At 43.9% G+C, this 23,154-nt stretch overlaps 1 protein-coding gene across 3 annotated transcripts in view; it reads left to right on the top strand.

The window, feature by feature from the left end:
- The window catches only part of LOC140740223 (choline transporter-like protein 2), a 107,446-nt gene that overhangs the window by 19,299 nt on the left and 64,993 nt on the right, over nucleotides 1–23,154 (top strand). For 2 of the 3 annotated variants that reach the window (XM_073069297.1, XM_073069295.1), the window contains exon 1: nucleotides 18,012–18,106. The exons of the other annotated variant lie outside the window; for it this stretch is intronic. In XM_073069297.1, coding sequence (XP_072925398.1) covers nucleotides 18,073–18,106 — 34 coding nt within the window. In that variant the 5' untranslated portion in view covers nucleotides 18,012–18,072. Of the gene's footprint in view, nucleotides 1–18,011; nucleotides 18,107–23,154 lie in introns of those variants that run through there. 3 annotated transcript variants of the gene reach the window in all.

The raw sequence follows: 23,154 nt of genomic DNA, 5'->3' as shown, positions 1-23,154 counted from the left end.
CAGCACCACAACGTTTGGCTTTGAAGTCTGCTTTGGTATGCCGGTCTCGCCAAAAGTCATGCGTGCTATTCTTTGTGAATCTTGACTTGATCTTCTCCCTATATTGTTGTTTTGCAGCCTTGATAGCTTTGCACAGATCATAGCTGGCTTTTTTTGAGCTCTAGTTGATCGCCAGTGATGTAAGCTCTTACCGTCATGCAGTAAGTGCTGCTCGCACGGAGCTATTGATTCAGGGTTTCTGGTTCGGGAAGACCCTGACTGACTTCTGGGAGACAACATTGTTGATGCACTTCTGGATGAAGCACATGATTCCATCAGTGAACTTGGAGACATCCTCATCATGGAAGACATTCCAGTTGACATCATCGAAGCAGTCCTGTAGCATGGAGGCCAATTGTTCAGGCCAACAGTGGACGGTTTAACTATGGCTGCCTCTTAGAACCATAGAACATTACAGCACAGAAACAGGCCTTTTGGCCCTTCTTAGCTGTGCCGAACCATTTTTCTGCCTAGTCCCACTGACCTGCACCTGGACCATATCCCTCCATACACCTCTCATCTGTGTGCTTGTCCAAGTTTTTCTTAAGTGTTAAAAGTGACCCTGCATTTACCATTTCATCTGGCAGCTCATTCCACACTCCCACCACTCTCTGTGTGAAGAAGCACCCCCCCCCATGTTCCCTTTAAACTTTTCCCCCTTCACCCTTAACCCATGTCCTCTTTTTTTTTCTCCCCTAACCTCAGTGGAAAAAGCCTGTTTGCATTCACTCTATCTATACCCATCATAATTTTATATACCTCTATCAAATCTCCCCTCATCCTTCTACGCTCCAGGGATTAAAGCCCTAACCTATTCAACCTTTCTCTGTAACTCAGTTTCTTAAGTCCCGACAACATCCTTGTAAACCTCTGCACTCTTTCAAGCTTATTCATATCCTTCCTGTAATTTGGTGACCAAAACTGCACACAATACTCCAAATTCGGCCTCACCAATGCCTTATACAACCTCACCATAACATTCCAACTCTTATACAGACAGTCCCCGGGTTACGAACAAGTTCAGTTCCTGAGTCTGTCATTAAGTCGGATTTGTATGTAAGTCGGAACATGTACATCCGGTATTATTTAGCGTAAGTTAGTCAAACGTTTGTTTTAGTATATAGTATATATTTTACCCTTCTATGCATACAAAACACTTAAGAAATGTATGTATTCCAATAATTAAACCACTGCGTTGCTTAGTAATAATTGTAGCTTTCATCGGGGCAGGGCCTTTCACATGCTCCATTATTCTCACTTTATCCTTTATCCTTTAAAATTGTTTCAATCGTTGACTGACTATAGCCTAACACTTTTCCAATGACTGATGACATTTCACTTCTTTCCAAACGCTTTATTATTTCCACTTTATTTTCAATCGCGATTGCTTCCCGTCAATGGAACTGAAACACTGCGGGCGGCGGTTCCCGACCTCCGCCGGGTCCTAAGGACCACCGTACTGAGACAGGTTAAATGGGACAAGTGGGGGCTGTGCTGGGTTTGGGTATTTGATCCGCCACAATATTCTGCATGGGAATTTAAACTGGAGGTGGCAGTTTTTTTTTTACGAAGTTGAGTTGTGAGCTCGACATCAACCCGGCACGGATAGTACGGGAGTCACTGGATCGACATCAACCCGGCGCGCTCGGGAACGGTCTGTCACTGGATCGAACTCGGGAACCTCTGTTCTCAAATCTTGAACCCGGCGCTGATCTCACTTTGCCACCAGCCAACCAGAACAGGGGCACCACTCACAGGCCTCCACTCAGAGAAGCAATCCTCCACTACCACCCTCTGACTTCTCTTGTTTCAGGCTTTATTGAGAAAAGACCCAGCCTTATTGGAAGCAAGTAAAAAGTAGCTAGATAACTCGGCAGGTCAGGCAGCAGCTCTGGAGGAAAATGGATTGTTGAAGTTTCAAGTTGAGACCCTTTATCTGGAGTGATGCATCTTATATGTGCAACTTTAGTAAATCTGTCACGAAGTATAATAGGGATGAATAGTTTGCATTTGGCTAAACAAATTCCTCAAGATGTTCTTCCAATATAGAGATATTTGAACAATGTTGGACCCCCTCCATTGATCTTATGTAGAAATTTCAGTCAATTTTTGGTTCATCAAGAGTTGGGCATTTCTTCTCAAGGCATATGACAGTATGCCTGCTGGCCCCTTCACTTTAATGTCTGCTCAGGAAAGTAGCTGGCAGTTCCCACCTCTCACCAACATCTCACTGAGGTTCAGGGGCTAGATAAATGTTTGCACAGGGCATTAGATTTCCCATTGTTTGAATGATTTCAGGTAATTTTACAGTTGAACTGTATTTATGGTACACTGAAGCTCCAGTATGTATATATAAAAAAGGATTTTTGAAGGTGCTAGCTGTGTAGGAATGGCAAATTGACTAATGCAAAGCACTAATATAGAATTGGAAGCAGATCTGTTAAAGTTGGAAATTAAATTAATTATTAATCTTGGTCAAAATTATTTCACCGGTAAAAGCTTTAGCGGTAGTGCATGTCAATATTTCACTAGAGGCTATTTGGTCCACTTGGTTGGAAGGATCTATAGAACATATCTTATCTCAGGTAACAGTCTTCATGGGATATAGCTGCTGGTGGGCTACTAGGAAGGGAGCTGCATTCAGTAATATTGCTTGCCAGCCTTTGAGAAAAGAAAGAGGAGTTAGTTCAGAAACACCACAATCCAGCATTTAATTTATAAGTTTTTTTTAGTGGGGTCTGTTTACAATTCATTTAGCTCTCTGCACATTTTGTATCACAGCTCCCATCTTGTCTGGTCAATTTTTTTAATAAGTATGCCTTTATAATTAAGCCTAAATGACTCTTCTGACCAAGCTTGAAAACTATTTTGGACATATTTGCTATGCATGCATTACTTTATGCCTTCATTTAGCTGCTGAAGTCAGTGTTACTGCCTAATTATATTAAATCTTTCCATTTGTTGATTAAATCTGAGATGGGCATCTTTTTACTATCATAATAAATCTGTTGTGAACATCTGAGAACACCACATAAAATGGCACTCTATTCCGATGAGATCATGTCCATTGTAAAGTGCTCACTGTTGCCAGGTTGATACAGAATTACGTGCTTCGGTCTTTTTCTTTGTGGATCCCCTCCTACATATTATTTTTACAGGGGACACGTTACATAGCATACAGTGACTGTTATCACCTTTCACAGTGCCATTTTGAGACTCAAATAGGTTGAATAACGAGAATGTTTTCCTCATAAGCAAAGAAGTCCAGAATCAAAAAGTATAGGTTTAGTATGACTATTAGAGGGGATTTGAGGAGGGAAAAATTGCAGATTGTTGTTGCAATCTGGAACGCACTTCCCGAGAAGATGGAGACAGGTGGTCTTACTAGACACTTGAATGCCAAGGCAATTGGACTGAGTGCTGGTCAATGGGATTAATACAGATGTGTATGATAGTCAGCAAGGATATTCTGTTCTGTATGCCTCTATGACTAAGGCATATCTTCAGGGCATTTTAGTGTGGAAACATTAAAAACTTAATGAGGATCATTCGTAACTTGGATTCACACACTTTGACCCTTGCTTTGCATTTAATTATCACCAGGGAGTGTTGTGTAATGGAATTATTAATTATTTCTTTTGACACAAGTTCACAAATTAATCTGTCAGTATTGAAGAATGTAATCTAATAACTGAGCTCACGTAGCTTCTAAAAAGAAATGTAATGGTGACAGGTTCAGCATTTTTAACGGGGGGGGGGAGGTGTGTGTGTGTGTGTGTGTGTGTGTGTGTGTGTGTGTGTGTGTGTGTGTGTGTGTGTGTGTGTGTGTGTGTGTGTGTGTGTGTGTGTGTGTGTGTGTGTGTGTGTGTGTGTGTGTGTGTGTGTGTGTGTGTGTGTTGCTGTTTGGTCTTTCCAATTGGTATTCTTATTTTAATCATTTTCAGAATCTGTTTCAGGTAACACTGATGGTAATCTGGATGGTAACACAAGTTAATTCAGCAATAGCCAATACACATAATGGTACTCACTTTGTGCTGAGCTAACTAATCTTAGATATATTTTGGAAAGTAACATTTGGAGCATAGGTCATGCAAATGAATTCCTCTAATAATTTTTACTGTTCCTGTTGAGCAGTGCATATGGACCTGTGGTAGCAGCTGAAATGACTTTGGTTTCAAGTTCTAAACCACCACTTCCACATGGAACTGTGTTACAGAGAGCAGGCATGGAATCTGTTGAGTCAAATCCTAAACTTGACAAATGTTTATCAGGCCATCTTTTGCAGGAAGCTGCATGTTTCGTGAGAAATTACAAAGGTGACGCAACAGAGTTGTTTGCTTGTTCTGAGAAGCTTTCACTTTTGATCATCATTAAGCATCTTTCTGATTCATGGGTGATATTTCTGTGCTGTAGTAATGTTGGAGGAGAAATCGTACTTAAATAAATATTTCTAGTGGTATCTCTCAATGTACTAGTTACAGCCAGGTTTGGTAGAACCAAATCTAGCATTTAGTTTTGGATACTTTTTAAAAATCCAAATGGTTTCAGTGTGGAAGTGCCGTTTTGAGAACTCCAGTGAAGCATCAGCCAGTCTTCAGTAGTTCAGGGTGTGAATAGCTTTGTGGTAGCTAAATTAAAGGCTACTCTCTCCAACAAAAAGGAGTCCCACTGCTTCCCTTTATTATTCAAAGGCTTAAAGTTGTCAGGGCCCCACTATCAATATGGGAAGATCACCACTGACATTGTGATTTCTATATCATTGATCATCCTGCTTCTCATGTTCATATGGGGGAGCCACCTTTAGCACAGGACTGGATTGAAATGGTCAATTGAATAAGGCTAGCCCCTTCTTACCTTTCTCCTCATCTCAAAATGTTGACTCTTTAATTCCTTTCCATAGATGCTGCCTGACCTGTGTTCCTCCTGTATTTTGTGTGTGTAGGTTTGGATTGCCAACATCTGCAGAATCTCTTGTGTTTAGATTCTGTATACAGTTACTCTGCTACTGCCACAGAAAGAGTTTCTTGAAGGTTTAATGCTTTCCCTGGTGATCAGCCCAGCGTAATTCCAGCAGTTCAGTGTATTTTCATGTAGTTTCCAACAATGTAGTGATTTTAACATTTTTGGTCAGTCAGGCAATTTGCGCGCAGAATCCAATTGGATATTAACACTTCACCGTTCAATAATAAAAAGGGTAAAATTCAATTTCTGGGCAAAAATAAAAAATGTTAGAGGAGTTCAGCAGGCCAGATAGCATCTGTGGAGGGAAATGAAGGGTCTTGGCCTGAAAAGTTGACTGTTCATTTTCTACCATGCTGTCCATTGTATCATGTTTATCCATTGTTTTACATGCATTATACCTACAGATTTCCTATATCTGCAGTCTCTCTCATGTCTTTGTTTCTGGAAAAATGTTCTAGGTTTTGATCTAATTCAGATTTGCTGGCTTAAAGATTGTTATCCTGGGCTTGCTGTACAGAATTGAGAGCAACCTGCTATTCATGCTGGAGTTCAGAATCTTTGAATCCTAGCATTTATATAATAGTCATGCTGCTAGACCTGGGGGCTGTTAATTTGATCAGGAATCAATGATAATCATTCTTGGAAACTTTTTGGCAAGGGGCTATTTCTCCATTTCCAAAGCTAATGAGTGGTGGGAGTCAGCACTTAGAGCAAACAAACATCTGGAGGAACTCATTGGGTCGAACTGTATCTGTCAAGGCAAAGGCATTGTTGACATTTTGGCTAGTAGCTGTCTTGTACCAAGAATTCTGTTCCCTGTGATAAATGTCAGTGTGATATCGAGAGTGCATATTGGGAGCTATTCCAGCCCTTCCCATGACTAATAAGAAGTTTCCGGCTTTGGTCTTTGCTGGAACCTTTGATTGCATTATGAATGCAATTAAATGATCCATCAGGAGTAATTCAAGATTGTTTACTGTCATTTTCAGCACACCAGTGTGAAGGAGAAGGAAACAATTCTTATTCTGGATCCAATGCAACACAAAAAACACCACAAGCTAAAGAATACTATAATAATAAAAAATACAATAAATATATTTAGACATTAAGAAAGAGGATGTGCTGGAGCTTTTGGAAAGCATCAAGTTGGGTAAGTTACCAGGACCGGATGAGATATGCCCCAGGATACTGTGCGAGGTGAGAGAGGAGATTGCTGAGCCTCTGGCAATGATCTTTGCATCATCAATGGGGACGGACAGGAGAGGTTCCGGAGGATTGGAGGGTTGCAAATGTTGTTCCTTTATTCAAGAAAGGGAGTAGAGATAGCCCAGGAAATTGTAGACCAGTGAGTCTTACTTCAGCTGATGGAGAAGCTCCTGAGAAGCAGGATTTATGAACATTTGGAGAAACATAATAGGATTAGGAATAGTCAGCATGGCTTTGTCAAAGGCAGGTCGTGCCTTACGAGCCTGATTGAATTTTTTGAGGATGTGACTTAAACACATTGATGAAGGTAGAGCGGTAGATGTAGTGTCTATGGATTTCAGCAAGGCATTTGACAAGGTACCCCATGCAAGGCTTATTGAGAAAGTAAGGAAGCATGGGATCCAAGGGGACCACAGAATTGGCTTGCCCACAGAAGGCAGAGGGTGATTGTAGATGGGTTATATTCGGCATGGAGGTTGGTGACCAATGCTGTGCCTCAGGGATCTGTTCTGGGACCACTTGTCTTTGTGAATTTTATAAATGACCTGGATGAGGAAGTGGAGGGATAGATTAGTAAATCTGCTGATGGCACAAAGGTTGGAGGTGTTGTGGATAGTGTGGGGGCTGTCGGAGGTTACGGCGGGCATCGATAGGATGCAAAACTGGGCTGAGAAGTGGCAGATGGAGTTCAATCCAGATCAGTGTGAGGTGGTTAGGTCAAATATGATGGCAGAATATAGTATCAGTGTTAAGACTCTTGGCAGTGTGGAGGTTCAGAAGGATCTTGGGGTCCGAGTCCGTAGGGCACTCAAAGCTGCTGCGCAGATTGACTGCGTGGTTGAGAAGGCATACGGTGCATTGGCATTCATCAACCATGGGATTGAGTTCAAGAGCTGAGAGGTAATGCTGCAGCTATATAGGACCCTGGTCAGACCTCATTTGGAGTACTGTGCTCAGTTCTGGTCACCACACTACAGGAAGGATGTGGAAACTATAGAAAGGGTGCAGAGGAGATTTACAAGGATGTTACCTGGATTGGGGAGCATGCCTTATGAGAATAGGTTGAGTGAACTCGGCCTTTTCTCCTTGGAGTGACAGAGGATGAGAGGTGACCTGACAGAGGTGTATAAGATGATGAGAGTCATTGATTGTGTAGATAGTCAGAGGCTTTTTCCTAAGGCTGAAATGGCTAACACGAGAGGACACAGTTTTAAGGTGCTTGGAAATTGTTACAGAGGGGATGTCAGGGGTAAGGTTTTCACACAGAGAATGGTGAGTGTGTGGAATGGGCTGCCGACAATGGTGATGGAGGTGAATACGATAGGGTCTTTTAAGGGACTCCTGGATAGGTACATGGAGCTTGGTAAAATAGAGGGCTATTGGTAACCCTGGGTTATTTCTAAAGTAAGTACATGTTTGGCACAGCATTGTGGGCCGAAGGGCCTGTATTGTGCAGTAGGTTTTCTGTGTTTCTATATGCAAGATAGATTACACATTGATTGTTTTTCCATTAAGTGACACCAGGAACAGGAGTGTCTACATGTGACTGACAGGAAATGATAAGGTAGTGGTGGCTTGGGTTAGTGAGCGGGGGTGTTGGATTATTTTTATGGTTTGGTGAAAGCAGTTGTTTTTGAGTCTTGTGATCCTGGTGTGGGTGCTATGTAGCCTCCTCCCTTATGAGAGTGGAAAAACAGTGCATGAGCAGGGTGAGTAGGATCCTTCATGATGTTACTGGCCCTTTTCCAGCACCTTTCTGTATATAGAGTGGTGCAGGAAAGTTTGTGAACCCTTTAGAATTTGCTCTATTTCTGCAAAAATATGACCTAAATATGCTCAGATCTTCACATGATTCCTAAAACTAGATAAAGAGAACCCAGTTAAATAAATAACTCAAAAACATTATACTTGTTCATTTATTTATTGAGAAAAATGATTGCATGTTATTTGTCTTTGTTGGAAAAAGTATGTCAATCTTTGCTTTCGGTAACTGCTGTAGCCTCCTTGTTCAATAACTTCAACCCAACGTTTCTGGTAACTGTTGAGCAGTTCTGCACATTCTCTTGAAGGAATTTTATGCCATTCTTCCTTACAAAACTGTTTTAACTCGGGGATGTTGGTGGGCTTCCTTGCATGAACTACTTGGGGTCAGGTCCTTTCACAACTTTTCCTTTGACTCGACCATTCCAAAACATGAAATTTCATCTGCTTTAAACATTCTTTGGTAGACTGACATGTGTTTAGGGCCGTTGTCCTGCTGCATGATCCACTTTGTCTTGAGCTTCAGTTCACGGATGGATACCCTGACGTTTTCCTGTAGAATTTGCTGCTACAATTCAGAATTTATAGTTCCATCAATGATGGCAAGCTGTCCTGGACTTGAGGCTGCAAAGAATGTCCAAACTATGACACTGCCACCACTATATTTCACAGATGGGATGGAGTTCTTATGCTAGAATGCAGTGTTTGCTTTTCGCCAAACATAATGCTTCTTATTTAAGCCAAAAAGTTTTATTTTGGACTCATCTGTCCACAGAGCACTCTTCCAGTAGCCTTCTGGCTTATCCATGTGGTCTTTAACAAACTCTAGATGGGCTGCAATGTTCTTCTTGGAGAGTAGTAGCTTTCTCCTTGCAATTCTGCCATGCCATACCATTGTTGTTCAGCGTTTACCTGATGGTAGACTCGTGAACACTGACATTAGCCAATGCAAGAGAGGCCTGTAGCTCCTTAGATGTTACCCTGGGGTTCTTTGTGACCTCCTAGAATATTACACACCTTGCTGTTGGAGTGGTTTTTGTTGGTCGACCACTCCTGGGGAGACTAACAACCATGTTGAATTTCTTCCACTTGTACACCATCTGCCTGACTGTGGGTTGGTGGAGGCCAAACTCTTTAGATTTTGTATCCTTTTCTGGCCTGGTGAGCATCAACAATATTTTTTCTGACGTCCTTAGCAATCTCCTTTAATTGAAGAATGGCGCACTTCCAAGAACCTGTGTGGTGAAGATCCAACTTCAATAGTGAAGACCCAGCTTTATGTTCTTTAAATGGGGCAGGGTCTCCCACTTTCACACTGATTGTCATCCCATTGATTGAAGAACTTGATTCCAATTTCCCTTTAAATGAACTGATAATCCCGGCTTACCGATCGATTTGTATTTGTTTCTGTGGAACCGGATGGGCCCCGACCTGCTGGAAGTGTACAACGCTACGCTCCTGGCAGGCAGCATGTCAGAATCCATGAGGAAGGGCATCATCACCCTCATCTACAAGCAGAAGGGGGAGAGGGAAGACATTAGAAATTGGAGGCCCATCTCACTCCTGAATGTGGACTAATAGATCCTGTCCAAGGCTATCGCCAACAGGGTCAAGTCTGCACTGGAGCGGGTGGTCCATTCGGACCAAACCTGTACTGTACCAGGCAGGAAGATCTCAGACAGCCTCGCGCTGCTGAGGGACACCATCGCCTACGTGCAGGACAGGGGGGTGGACGCCTGCCTGGTCAGCTTGGACCAGGAGAAGGCCTTCGACAGGATATCGCACATGTACATGCCGGATGTACTCTCCAAAATGGGATTTGGGGAGGGAATCTGGAATTGGATCAAACTGCTCTACACAGACATCTGTAACACAGTCCAGGTCAACGGGTGGGAAACAGACAGCTTCCCCGGCAGGGCTGCCCTCTCTCCCCTGTCTTGTTCGTGTGCTGCATAGAACCCTTTGCCGAAGCCATCAGGAGGGATGGGGGCATAAGAGGGGTGACGCTGCCAGGCAGTGGAGGGACCCTAGTCAAAACCTCCCTGTACATGAAGGACGTCACCGTCTTCTGCTCTGATCTGTGGTCAGTTCGCGGCTGATCAGCATCTGCGAACAGTTCGAGCAGGTGTCGGGGGCCAGGGTCAACCGCATGAAGAGCGAAGCCATGCTCTTCGGCAACTGGCCTGATCGATCCAGCAGGTCCGATCACGTGAAGGTGTTGGGGATTTGGTTCGGAGGGGCCGAGGTGTGCAACAAGAACTGGCAGGAGCGGACTGCCAAGGTCAAAAAGAAACTGGGTCTGTGGGGAGGGTGCTCCCTATCGATAATGGGCAAGAACCTGGTCATCAGGTGTGAGGTGCTCTCAGGGCTGCTGTACTTGGCGCAGGTGTGGTCAGTCCCCTACTCCTTCAGCTTGGAAATCACCCGAGCCGTCTTCAGATTCGTCTGGAGATCCAAGATGGAGTGGGTCAGACGGACAACCATGCACAAGTCCCTGGACAACGGGGGCAAAAACGTTCCCAATGTCGCCCTCACCCTGATGGCCAGCTTTGTGTGTGGCTGCATCAGGTTGTATGTGGATCCCAGATATGAGGGCACCAAGTACCACTACGTGCCCAGGTTCTACGTGTCGCCCTGGCTGCAAAGGATGGGTCTGGCCCCTTTACCGCGCAACACCCCTGTCAGCTGGTCGTTGCTGCCATACATGTCCTACGTAGAGGTTCTTTCAGGTCAATGCCTTTGACCAGAGGGCCATCAGGCAGTGGTCAGCACGTAAGGTCCTGCAGGCACTGCAGGAGAAGGACATGATGGACATGGTGGGGTGGCTCCCTGAGCAGACCGTCCAGTTCATCTGGCAAAATGCCTCATCGCCAGACCTCACCAACAGGCACCAAGACCTCGCCTGACTGGCGGTGAGAGGGGCCCACCCAGTCTGATCCCTCCTGTACGCCCGGAACGTCGCCTCCACACCCCTCTGCCCATGGGAGGACTGCAGTGAGGAAGAGTCAGTGACCCACCTTTTTGTACACTGTGGGTTCGCAGAGAAGGTGTGGAGGAGGATGGAAGGGACAGTGTCAAGGTTCATCCCCAGCAGCTGAGTAACAGAGGACTCTCTGATCTACGGGCTGTTCCTGGGGACGCACACGGAGACCAACATCCAGTGCTGTTGGCAGATCACAAGATTATGATCATCAACTCAGTCAAAAGACGCTCTGGTTGGCCTGAAACTTGATGGTCTACCGGCACATGGAAATGTCCGTGGGGGAATGATACCAACTGGCACATTCTCGGCTGCAGGAGTACGTGCTGAGTGACGCACTCAAACTTGGTGCAGCCACCGTAAGGGCCCGGTGGGGAAGGACCACAGTCTAGGGTTCTTCTCCTGCGGGAGTAGAGGGATGCGGGGGCGGGGTGTATACCCCTGAACAAGTATGTAAATATGAAGTAACAGAGTGTCACCTGGGTGGCAAAAGTGTGGGAATGTAAAGACTGTAATGGAAACATTTGTAAAGGACTGAGGGTCATTGAATGGTTTATTGTACATAATTTTATTTTTGAATAAAGTATATTTTGTTTTTAAAAAAAGATAATCCTAGAGGTTCACATACTTCTTCCAACACATAACATGTAATATTGGATCATTTTTCTCTATAAATAAATGAACATATTTAATGTTGTTTATTTAATTGGTCCTCTATCTAGTTTTAGGACTTGTGTGAGGATCTGATCACAATTTAGGTCATATTTATGCAGAAATGGAAAAAATTCTAAGGGGTTCACAGACTTCCTAGCACCACTGTATGCATTTGATTGTGGTAGGCTGGTGCCGGTGATGTGTTAGGCAGTTTTGACTACCTATTGTAGAACCTTATTGTCCACTGCAGTGCAGTTTCCTTACTAGCAGTAATGCAGCTTGTTAGGATGCTCTCTACTGCGCATCTGTAAAATGCCTTGAGTATAGATATGCATCGTCCAGCTCTCTTCACCCTTCTCAGAGAGTGGAGGCATAGGTGAGCTCTCCTGGTTGTGTATAATGTGCTCTAGGACCATGAGAGGTTGGACATCTTGAAGGGCTCATCTGATGAGGTTATATGAGTAGAACTCTGGAATAAGTAAAGTCCAGTCACAGTGATGGGGCCTCCGTATAGCCAGTGAGAGTCAGAGGAAAGATCTCTTAACTTTCCAGATATGTAAAAAGACCATAAGTGATAAAGGTCAGGATTATTGTAGTAGGTCATTTTTAATTTTTCCAATAGTGATTATTACTCCCTTAGTGCCAAGGGCTTAGATGGAGCAGAAATTGCTAAGAGGGTTTCATGAAACAATTTTTAGATAGTCTGGCTAAAGATGGAAGTCATAATAAACCTTGACTGGGGCAATGACATTGGTCAGTTAAATCAAAACTTCAATTAGGAGCTTTTTAGGAATAGTGATTATAATTTTGTAGGATTTGTTAGCTATAGATAAAGATAAGACTGATTCTTGGGTGAAAATGATAAATTGGGGGAAGGCTAATTACAAGGCCATCATCTCATGCTTAACGTCAAAGCCCAAGCCTTGAAAATGGCAATGCTCTTCCAGATAATCCTCCAAAAGAAAATGTACCCATCACCTTCTTCCCATTTCCTGTCTTTCATATCTCAAGCTGGTGATGTCAATGCCAAAGCATCTGAGTTCACAGGCTATAATGGCAGAATGGTCTGCATAAATTGGGTTGTTCACCAGGATCCTGAGCTTCCAGGCCTAGACCCCATTGTAAGGAGTGATGAATGGCCAACTCTATGTAATATAATCCCTCATTCTAGACATCCAATAGAAGGGAGATACCGTAAAACTTCTACCTTGTAAAGCTCTATAATTTGTGATTAACTGTCATTCTTCTAAACTTGAGACCCAGTATTAGCCCAGCCTACTTAATTGTTGTCTGTGGGACAACTTATCCTAACCTCTGCAACACCGCCCACCCCCTGCCCCTGCCACCCCAACCTCCCAACATTGAAAGAATCATCCAGGTGAACCTTGATCATATTTTTTCTATCACAAGAATATCCTTCGTCATGTGAGGAGACCAGATATTCATATAGTATTTGAGGTGTGAACTCATAAGTGCCCTACGTAATGTCGATGTTGCCTCTTCACACTTACGAATATAACCTGAAAGTGCAGGAAATACTCAGCAGGCCACGTATGTGGGAAAAGAAAGTGCATCAACATTTCAGGTCAAATTCCCTTTATCAGAACTGAAAAGCTAATAAAAGAAACTTGTAAATCTGCAGCAACACACACAAAATACTGGAGGAACTCACCAGGTCAGACAGCTGCAAAGACAATTATGAAAAAGGCTAGAGAGCAAGGCAGGTGGGTCATTCTCAATGCAACATGATTGTAATGGCCATCATTATCCTTGGCTGTCTCCAGAATTGTCTGCAAACCAAATATTACTCAAGTTGGGATTCTATCTTGTCCTTGTACGTAGCCACAGGGACTCAGGATTGCTGAACAGAATGTACTGCATCTCTCTCTACTCTTCCAGATGGAATTATTCTTCATGTAGCTCCTTTGATTGCAAAATAACCAGGTAGTGCTCATTTTGAAAATATACTTGGACTTGTAAATATAGAGATCATGGATCTTTTTCTATCTGGACAAATGCTTGAGGTCAGTGCCTTTGGCAACATTTTTGTAGACATAACTGACCAACAGGCACCATGAATAATCCTGACTGGTGGTGAGGAAAACCCTCTGAGTCTTTCCAACATGTTATTGCTCAATGTTTTCCCTAGCTGCCCTATAGGTCAATCCATAGACAAGGTTTATCTTTTAATGGAATGTCTCTTTTAGCTGATGGTGTGGAGAGAAATCGGTTGATATCCACACCTAACAAGTCAACAACTAACGTAGACAATGACCTCTGTATGCTTTTTCCTGAGAAGTAGACATAATCTGTGACTGAGAATTGCTAGGAGTGCAAAAGAGATCAACAGAGAAAGATTATCACATAAAGCAAATCCTAATTGCTTTGCAGTGTATTAGAGGCTGCAATCTGTCCTTTGTAATTTGAAAAATAATCTATTTACATTATCGAAGTATAAAGTCAATTTTTTTATCATGTGCATAAGTACCATGAGGTACAGTATGAGAAACCGCAGCATCACAGATATATAGACACACATGCACAAAATATAAATTTTACGTAAGTTTAAACAAATTATGCATGAAATTATATCACACAGCTGAGGGGGGGGGTGTGGGGGGCTGCAAAAAAAGCCAAAAACATGGTTAAGGGGAAGTCCAGGGTAGTGCAATAGGTGGTTCATAGCGTTCCGTTGCTGAGGCAGAGTTATGATTGTGCAGGTAGTTTTAAGAATGTGATGTTTGTGAATAAGTAGCTGTTTCGGAAGCAAGTGATGTGAAACTCTACCTCATATCAGATAGTAGCAGTAAAGTGAAGGTATGGCCTGGATGTTAGATATCTTAGGCTGTGTCAGAGCTACTTAGATAGATAGATAGATAGATACTTTATTCATCCCCATGGGGAAATTCAACTTTTTTTTCCAATGTCCCATACACTTGTTGTAGCAAAACTAGTTACATACAATACTTAACTCAGTAAAAAATATGATATGCATCTAAATCACTATCTCAAAAAGCATTAATAATAGCTTTTAAAAAGTTCTTAAGTCCTGGCGGTAGAATTGTAAAGCCTAATGGCATTGGGGAGTATTGACCTCTTCATCCTGTCTGAGGAGCATTGCATCGATAGTAACCTGTCGCTGAAACTGCTTCTCTGTCTCTGGATGGTGCTATGTAGAGGATGTTCAGAGTTTTCCATAATTGACCGTAGCCTACTCAGCGCCCTTCGCTCAGCTACCGATGTTAAACTCTCCAGTACTTTGCCCACGACAGAGCCCGCCTTCCTTACCAGCTTATTAAGACGTGAGGCGTCCCTCTTCTTAATGCTTCCTCCCCAACACGCCACCACAAAGAAGAGGGCGCTCTCCACAACTGACCTATAGAACATCTTCAGCATCTCACTACAGACATTGAATGACGCCAACCTTCTAAGGAAGTACAGTCGACTCTGTGCCTTCCTGCACAAGGCATCTGTGTTGGCAGTCCAGTCTAGCTTCTCATCTAACTGTACTCCCAGATACTTGTAGGTCTTAACCTGCTCCACACATTCTCCATTAATGATCACTGGCTCCATATGAGGCCTAGATCTCCTAAAGTCCACCACCATCTCCTTGGTCTTGGTGAAGCTCCTGAAGCTGAACAGGCCCTGAGAGACTGCTTCGGTACTACTAACTGGGATGTACTGCAAGGGGGGCTCTGTGGGGGCGTTGAGGAGGTCACTGAATGCACAACGGACTATATTAACTTTTGTGTGGATGCAGTTGTCCCAGTTAGAACTGTTCGCTGCTATCCCAATAATAAGCCCTGGATCACTAGTCACATCAAAGGCCTCCTAAACCAGAAGAAGAGGGCCTTTAAAGATGGTGATCGGTTGGAGCTTAAAAGAGTTCAGAAGGAACTCAGAGTACAGATAAGGGGGGCAAAGGAGCAGTATAGGAGGAAGCTAGAACAAAAGCTGCAGAAAAAAAGCATGAAGGAGGTGTGGGATGGGATGAAGATCATCACCGGATGCAGTGCAAAGCGGGGTGCGAACATAAGTGGAGATGTGGAGAAAGCGAACCAGCTGAACAACTTCTTCAACAGGTTCGACAGCTCAATCTCATCCTCACCGCAGGAATCCACATCAGGCTTACTTCCCTCACAGGAAAATAGCCACTCACAGGAGACCTTGCCCACGCCCAGGATTACGGCTGCACAGGTGGAAGGTCAACTGAGGAAGATCTGTACCAGCAAGGCGGCTGGACCGGATGGAGTTTCCCCACGATTACTGAGGGCCTGTGCGACTGAGCTGGGAGAACCACTACAGCGCATCTTCAACATGAGCCTGGAGCAGAGAAGAGTACCCAGACAGTGGAAAACATCCTGTATTGTCCCGGTACCGAAGAAACCACAACCAAAGGAGTTGAATGACCTCAGACCTGTTGCCTTGACGTCGCACGTGATGAAGACCATGGAGCGGCTGATAATACAGAATCTGAGGCCACAAACCAGGCACGCCCAGGATCCTCTTCAGTTTGCGTATAAGGAGAAGGTGGGAGTGGAGGATGCTATCACGTATTTGCTGCACAAATCACTCTCTCACCTAGAGGGGATCAGTTGTGCTGTGAGGATTACATTCCTTGACTTCTCTAGTGCCTTTAACACCATCCAGCCCAAGATCTTAAGGCACAAACTAACGGAGATGGGAGTAGACTCTCACATGGTGGATTGGATAGTGGACTACTTGACAGATAGACCTCAGTATGTGCGGTTGGGAGACTGTAGGTCTGACACGGTGGTCAGCAGCACAGGGGCGCCGCAGGGAACCGTACTCTCTCCAGTCCTGTTCACCCTGTACACATCAGACTTCCAATATAACTCGGAGTCCTGCCATGTGCAGAAGTTCGCTGATGACACGGCCATAGTGGGGTGTGTCAGGAATGGACAGGAGGAGGAGTATAGGAAACTGATACAGGACTTTGTGATATGGTGCAACTCAAACTACCTGCGTCTCAATATCACCAAGACCAAGGAGATGGTGGTGGACTTTAGGAGATCTAGGCCTCATATGGAGCCAGTGATCATTAATGGAGAATGTGTGGAGCAGGTTAAGACCTACAAGTATCTGGGAGTACAGTTAGACGAGAAGCTAGACTGGACTGCCAACACAGATGCCTTGTGCAGGAAGGCACAGAGTCGACTGTACTTCCTAAGAAGGTTGGCGTCATTCAATGTCTGTGGTGAGATGCTGAAGATGTTCTATAGGTCAGTTGTGGAGAGCGCCCTCTTCTTTGTGGTGGCGTGTTGGGGAGGAAGCATTAAGAAGAGGGACGCCTCACATCTTAATAAGCTGGTAAGGAAGGCGGGCTCTGTCGTGGGCAAAGTACTGGAGAGTTTAACATCGGTAGCTGAGCGAAGGGCGCTGAGTAGGCTACGGTCAATTATGGATAACTCTGAACATCCTCTACATAGCACCATCCAGAGACAGAGAAGCAGTTTCAGCGACAGGTTACTATCGATGCAATGCTCCTCAGACAGGATGAAGAGGTCAATACTCCCCAATGCCATTAGGCTTTACAATTCTACCGCCAGGACTTAAGAACTTTTTAAAAGCTATTATTAATGCTTTTGAGATAGTGATTTAGATGCATATCATATTTTTTACTGAGTTAAGTATTGTATGTAATTAGTTTTGCTACAACAAGTGTATGGGACATTGGAAAAAAGTTGGAATTTCCCCATGGGGATGAATAAATCTATCTATCTATCTATCTATCTATCTATCTATCTGATATTGAGACGCAGGTAGTTTGAGTTGCACCATATCACAAAGTCCTGTATCAGTTTCCTATACTCCTCCTCCTGTCCATTCCTGACACACCCCACTATGGCCGTGTCATCAGCGAACTTCTGCACATGGCAGGACTCCGAGTTATATTGGAAGTCTGATGTGTACAGGGTGAACAGGACCGGAGAGAGTACGGTTCCCTGCGGCGCTCCTGTGCTGCTGACCACCGTGTCAGACCTACAGTCTCCCAACCGCACATACTGAGGTCTATCTGTCAAGTAGTCTTCTTCAGCCCCTTGGATTTAATTTGCAGTACCAGGCCATGATGCATTCAGTCAGGATACTTTCAAAAAAGCATCTATAGAAGTTAGAGAATTTGGTAATATGTTAACACTTCTATGAAAGTACAGGTGTGGAAGTGCCTTCTATGTGACATATTGAGGTGAGAAATGTCACAACAATATAGATTTGAAATTTTCTTGTGAGAAAGTTTAATGTGTTCTTTTTTTAAAAAAAAAACTGCCTCCTACTCATTACTTTGGGGGCATTACCTCTTTATTCTACTGTGCCTTTATTTACTGAGTTTCCAGTTAAACTGGTCTGGACTCTGCTGAATTGTATAGCAGACAAACGGCATACACGTCATACTAATTACAGGGAGTGCTCCACCTGAGCCTGGTGTGAGGCATTTGCAGTTTAAAAACATGAGCGAAGAAGAAGATTTCTATGGAAAATATGGTAATATTTTATCTTCCTGTAATGTTTGGATCCTGTTGTTTGCTGATACTGAGTGTTTTCTGCTGTTTGGTTGTTGCAGAGCCTGAAGTGCAGATTCTGCAAGAAAGAGACCGGCCTATCTTGGCCTTGTTTCCTGTAGTGATGAATTCAATGAATGTTACAAGTTTATGTTCACAAGGTAGTAGGTGATTTGGTTATATTAATTCAGTATTGCTACAGAAGCAAGCTAGGATTGGAGGTACAATCAAAAATGACTTGGATTTTGTAACTGCATTGAAATTAAAAGTGTACATTGAAACTCATTTATTTATTTAAAATTGCGCAGAACCTCCCTAGTTATTGCTGGAGGAAGACTGACATTAATAGTGGCTTCTTGTGGGCTGGGCTGCTTGTTTTGCACTTGTTCTGTACTTGTTGGAGGTGTGTGAATAGTTTTAAAATTCAGAGTAGGTGACTGATGAATGTGTTGTGTTGTGAGATATGTTAAAGTCTGCAAATCACTGATATGACCTTTTCAATTTTTTTAAACCATTATGGATTTCCTGTTTAATATATTTAATTACCTATAAAGTCTGTTGCACCCATTCACTGTGTAAATATGAATGTGCCATAGCAGATAAGTTGCTGGACTAGAAATTTAGAGACTGCAGTAGCAACTGTGAAATACAGTTTTAAACAACCTGTGATCAAAATTATCAAATTTTTGGAAGAGTCCACATGGCCATAAATATACTTCTGGAAAGACATCTGCCTTCCTTGCTCAGTTTGTCCCACCAGTAGAGTTGATTCTGAAATATCCAGGCACGCAGCTCTGTTAGATGATGACCTTTGCATTGGGGGGGGGGGGGGGGGGGGGGGGGGGAGAAAATGAATAAACTAAGAAGGGTCATGGAAAACTGACTTAAGTACTGAATTTGGACAGCACAAAATTATTCCCAGCCTAGCAGCCTCAATGCCTTTTTGTCAAACATTTACTCAGTGCTGTTTTAATGAGAACTAGTAAACTAGAAAACGTCCTTATGGAACAGTATTTTACAATCAAGCTCCTCTGTCACCCTTCCTGGGTACAGCCTGTTCCAGACAAATCTACCAGAAGAGTGACATGGGCACAAAGGTGGGAGGGAGTCGTCTTCAAAATTGGTTTCAGACTCAGTGAAGTCTCATGTTAACAGGTCAAACATAGCCAAAGAAAGTTTGTATGTAACTTTTTGCTGATTCTTTGTAGCTCCTTTGTGTGTTGTTCCAGATTTCTAGCATCTGCAGTCTTTGCTTCTACTAAGAAACCTTCTGACTACTCTTACTGCTTTTCCCCCAGCTGATGATAGGCGCTCATCATTGTTGAGTAACATTTGGAAGTAGCAAGGGCACAAAATGAACTGGGGTTGAGAGACTTGATGTCTGTTACCAAGACCTACCTGTAGTGGCATCAGTGATTGGCTGGCTAGGTCCAGAAGGATGATGCTGCCTTATTGGATCAACACAACAAGGAAATTTACTTGATCTTGTTCTCATCAGTCTACCTGTGGAAGATGCATTTATCCACAACAATGTGATAGGAGTCACCACTGAGTCGTCCTTGGGTGTACAATCTTGTATTCGTACCAAGGATAGTCGACACTATAGTTAATCGGTTACCACGTGATGTTCCAAAGTTAGCATTCATCAGATGTTATGGACAGTAACAGAAATCTACATTACTGCAGTCTGAATCCTTGTGGCTGGCATAACCCTCATTCTGTCATTACTGTGAAGTCAGAGATCACCACAGGTTCAATGAACAGCAAAAGGGCATGTCTGAAAATGAGGCACATACCTAGTAAAGTGTCACGTGGGAGTACCTGTGTACTCAGCAGAAAAAAAACACCATGCAGCGAAGTGATCAACAAAGAGTGGGACAGAGCCTGTGGTATCTTGTGAATAGCAGTTACACATGTAACAGGACAGGGAGCCCCCCCCCCCCCCCCAAGTATCTCCATCCTCAACACTGGCAACTAACAATATATGAGGACTAAGTAAGACCATAAATAAGACCACCAAGAAGTACAGAGTAGATGCTTTGCCTTGGCTATTTTCTGAGATCCCACCATTTTAGAAGCCACCATTCTGCTAGTTTGATAAATTTTGCACAGTATGAACTCACTGAGATCACGAAATGCAGCAGACCGATCAACATCCTGAACATCTGTGCTACAGAGCTGTGCAGCCAGTCGCTGTTCCTATACAGAATAGCTTGACTGAGATGTTCTGGAAAGGCATTACTGTAAAATACTAACAGACAGCAATATGTGCTATCAAGGCTCCAAAGTGAGAGACAATTTCTCCATATATTTCCTCAATACAAGGATATATACAATTACAATTGACAGTTTCTCAGCCAATTGTTATGTACATGTAGGGCTCTCAGTACCAGTAACTGTGGTGTTAACTGTTCAGGCTAACAAAATGCCTTCTTTGTATTGTTACAATGAAATGGCTTCTCTGTAATGTTACTTAATGCTGTAATGGGTTTCTGTCACCCTCCACCTGGCCCTAACCCACCTGGACAAAAAAGACACTTACGTTCGGATGCTGTTCATAGACTTCAGTTCAGCATTCAACACAATCATCCCTCAGAAACCGATTGGAAAGCTGAGCCTACTGGGCCTGAACAGCTCCCTCTGCAACTGGATCCTAGACTTCCTGACTGGGAGACCTCAGCCAGTCCGGATCGGGAGCTGCATCTCCAACACCATCACACTGAGCATGGGGGCTCCCCAGGGCTGTGTGCTCAGTCCACTGCTATTCACTCTGCTGACCCACGACTGTGCTGCAACACACAGCTCGAACCACATAATCAAGTTCGCCGATGACACGACCGTGGTAGTGATGAATCAGCTTACAGAGAGGTGCAGCAGTTAACGGACTGGTGCAGAACCAACAAACTGTCTCTTAATGTGAACAAAACAAAAGAGATGATTGTTGACTTCAGGAGAGCATGGAGTGATCACTCCCCGCTGAACATCGCTAACTCCTCGGTAGAGATCGTTAAGAGCACCAAATTTCTTAGTGTTCTCCTGGTGGAGAATCTCACCTGGTCCCTCAAGACCAGCTCCATAGCAAAGAAAGCCCAGCAGTGTCTCTACTTTCTGCGAAGGCTGAGGAAAGTCCGTCTCCCAACCCCCCATCCTCATCACATTCTACAGGGGTTGTATTGAGAGCATCCTGAGCAGCTGCGTCACTGCCTGGTTTGTAAATTGCACCATCTCGGATCGTGAGACCCTGCAGTGGATAGTGAGGTCAGCTGAGAAGATCATCGGGGTCTCTCTTCCCGCCATCACGGACATTTACACTACACGCTGCATCCGCAAAGCAAACGGCATTATGAAGGACCCCGTGCACCCCTCATACAAACTGTTCTCCCTCCTGCCGTCTGGGAAAAGGCACGGAAGTATTCGGGCTCTCACGACCAGACTATGTAACAGTTTCTTCCCCCAAGCTATCATACTCCTCAATACCCAGCGCCTGGTCTGACACCTTGCTCTATTGTCCTGTTTATTATTTATTGTAATACCTGCACTGTTTTTGTGCACTTTACGCAGTCCTGGGTAGGTCTGTAGTCTAGTGTAGTAGTTGTGTGTTTTTTTTTCTCTGTGTTTTACGTAGTTCAGTCTAGTTTTTGTACTGTGTCATGTAACACCGTGGTCCTGAAAAACGTTGTCTCATTTTTACTATGTACTGTACCAGCAGTTATGGTCAAAAAGTGACTTGACTTGACAGTATCTGGAGTTATAACTGCAGATAAGGGGGGGAACTAACCAATGGAGAATTGTTATGCTATCTTGTATGTGTGAGCCGAGCGGGAGTTAGAAGGCTTTTTCGGGAGGCGAGCGAGGAGGACAGACTTGTGAGGAGCGGATAGCGGTTCCAGGGCTGCGGATACTGGACGTCGGTGGTTCTGACGGTGGCCAAAAGCTCAGAAGGCCGTTGTGGATGGAACTGAGCTCCAACGTATTAAAATATTATGTGCACAAACTGATAAACTTACTGATTTGGTGCCTTTAGGTTTTCTGTTTCTACTAACCCTCACTAGGAAATAACTAAGAAATAACTATAAAGTTGCAATTATTTACTTGCCTTTGGTGTATTGTCTGATATTTGTGTTGCGAGCGTGTACTGGGGCATTACACCATATTTACACCGAAATATTGCACTATCGTTGGGGCGAGGACAGCTCACCCTAGGCGAATGGGGGTATATTGGGGGCACAGATGCTACGTACATAATAGTAAAAGGGTTGGTTAATCAGTTCATCATGCTCCTCTGTCCTTCAATATAACTGTGATCTTTCATCTCAGCTTTGATATGCTACAGTACATAAACTGCTTATCCTTGGGGATTGAAAGACTTTCTTTTGGATATTGTATTGCTTATTAAGTATTCAATGAAGAAATATTTTACTAACCATGAGTGGTTGACACCCGCAAGCCCCTTATTTATATGGGAAAGTTGAATGCAAACAAGAATTTGGAGCAGGAGTCAGCTTTTCCATCCTTCAAGCCTGCTCTGCCATTTGGTCATAGTGGGGATAAGCTCCTACTACCTATTAAATGCTCCCAATGGTGTGCGTCTGAAATAGCCTCTGACAACCAAGTCCAGCTGCTGGCCTTCATGTGCAACTTGGCTACTAAGCCTGGCAGAACCAGGGCAAAGGCATGTTACTGGTGCCTTAAAACCAGTCACTTCAGGCAGATGGGGCTAGTCAGTTTTGGTTGGCAGCTTATCTGGGAGAAGGAAAACTCTGATCACAAACCTCCGCTGCCTTGCGGCTATACCCACTCATGGGGAAGGCTTCAAGAGTAAAGCCCGAGGAGAAATCCGGAGGTAGTCCTAAGTTGAGTTTAACAGTGATTGGGAATGCTCCTGGTGTCAAATTGTATCGGCCTCTGCTGTTCCTTCAGTTGTATGGGGAGGAGGAAGCTGCTACATGGGCAACAGTTTGCTGTCCATTTCATACTGCATTGGCTTGTGTACTGGCTTGCATATCGAATGTAGACAGCTAGGACGCAACA

The sequence above is a fragment of the Hemitrygon akajei genome, chromosome 16, assembly GCF_048418815.1.
Source record: "Hemitrygon akajei chromosome 16, sHemAka1.3, whole genome shotgun sequence".
NCBI lineage: Eukaryota > Metazoa > Chordata > Chondrichthyes > Myliobatiformes > Dasyatidae > Hemitrygon > Hemitrygon akajei.
This window is presented reverse-complemented; position numbering and strand designations above follow the sequence as displayed.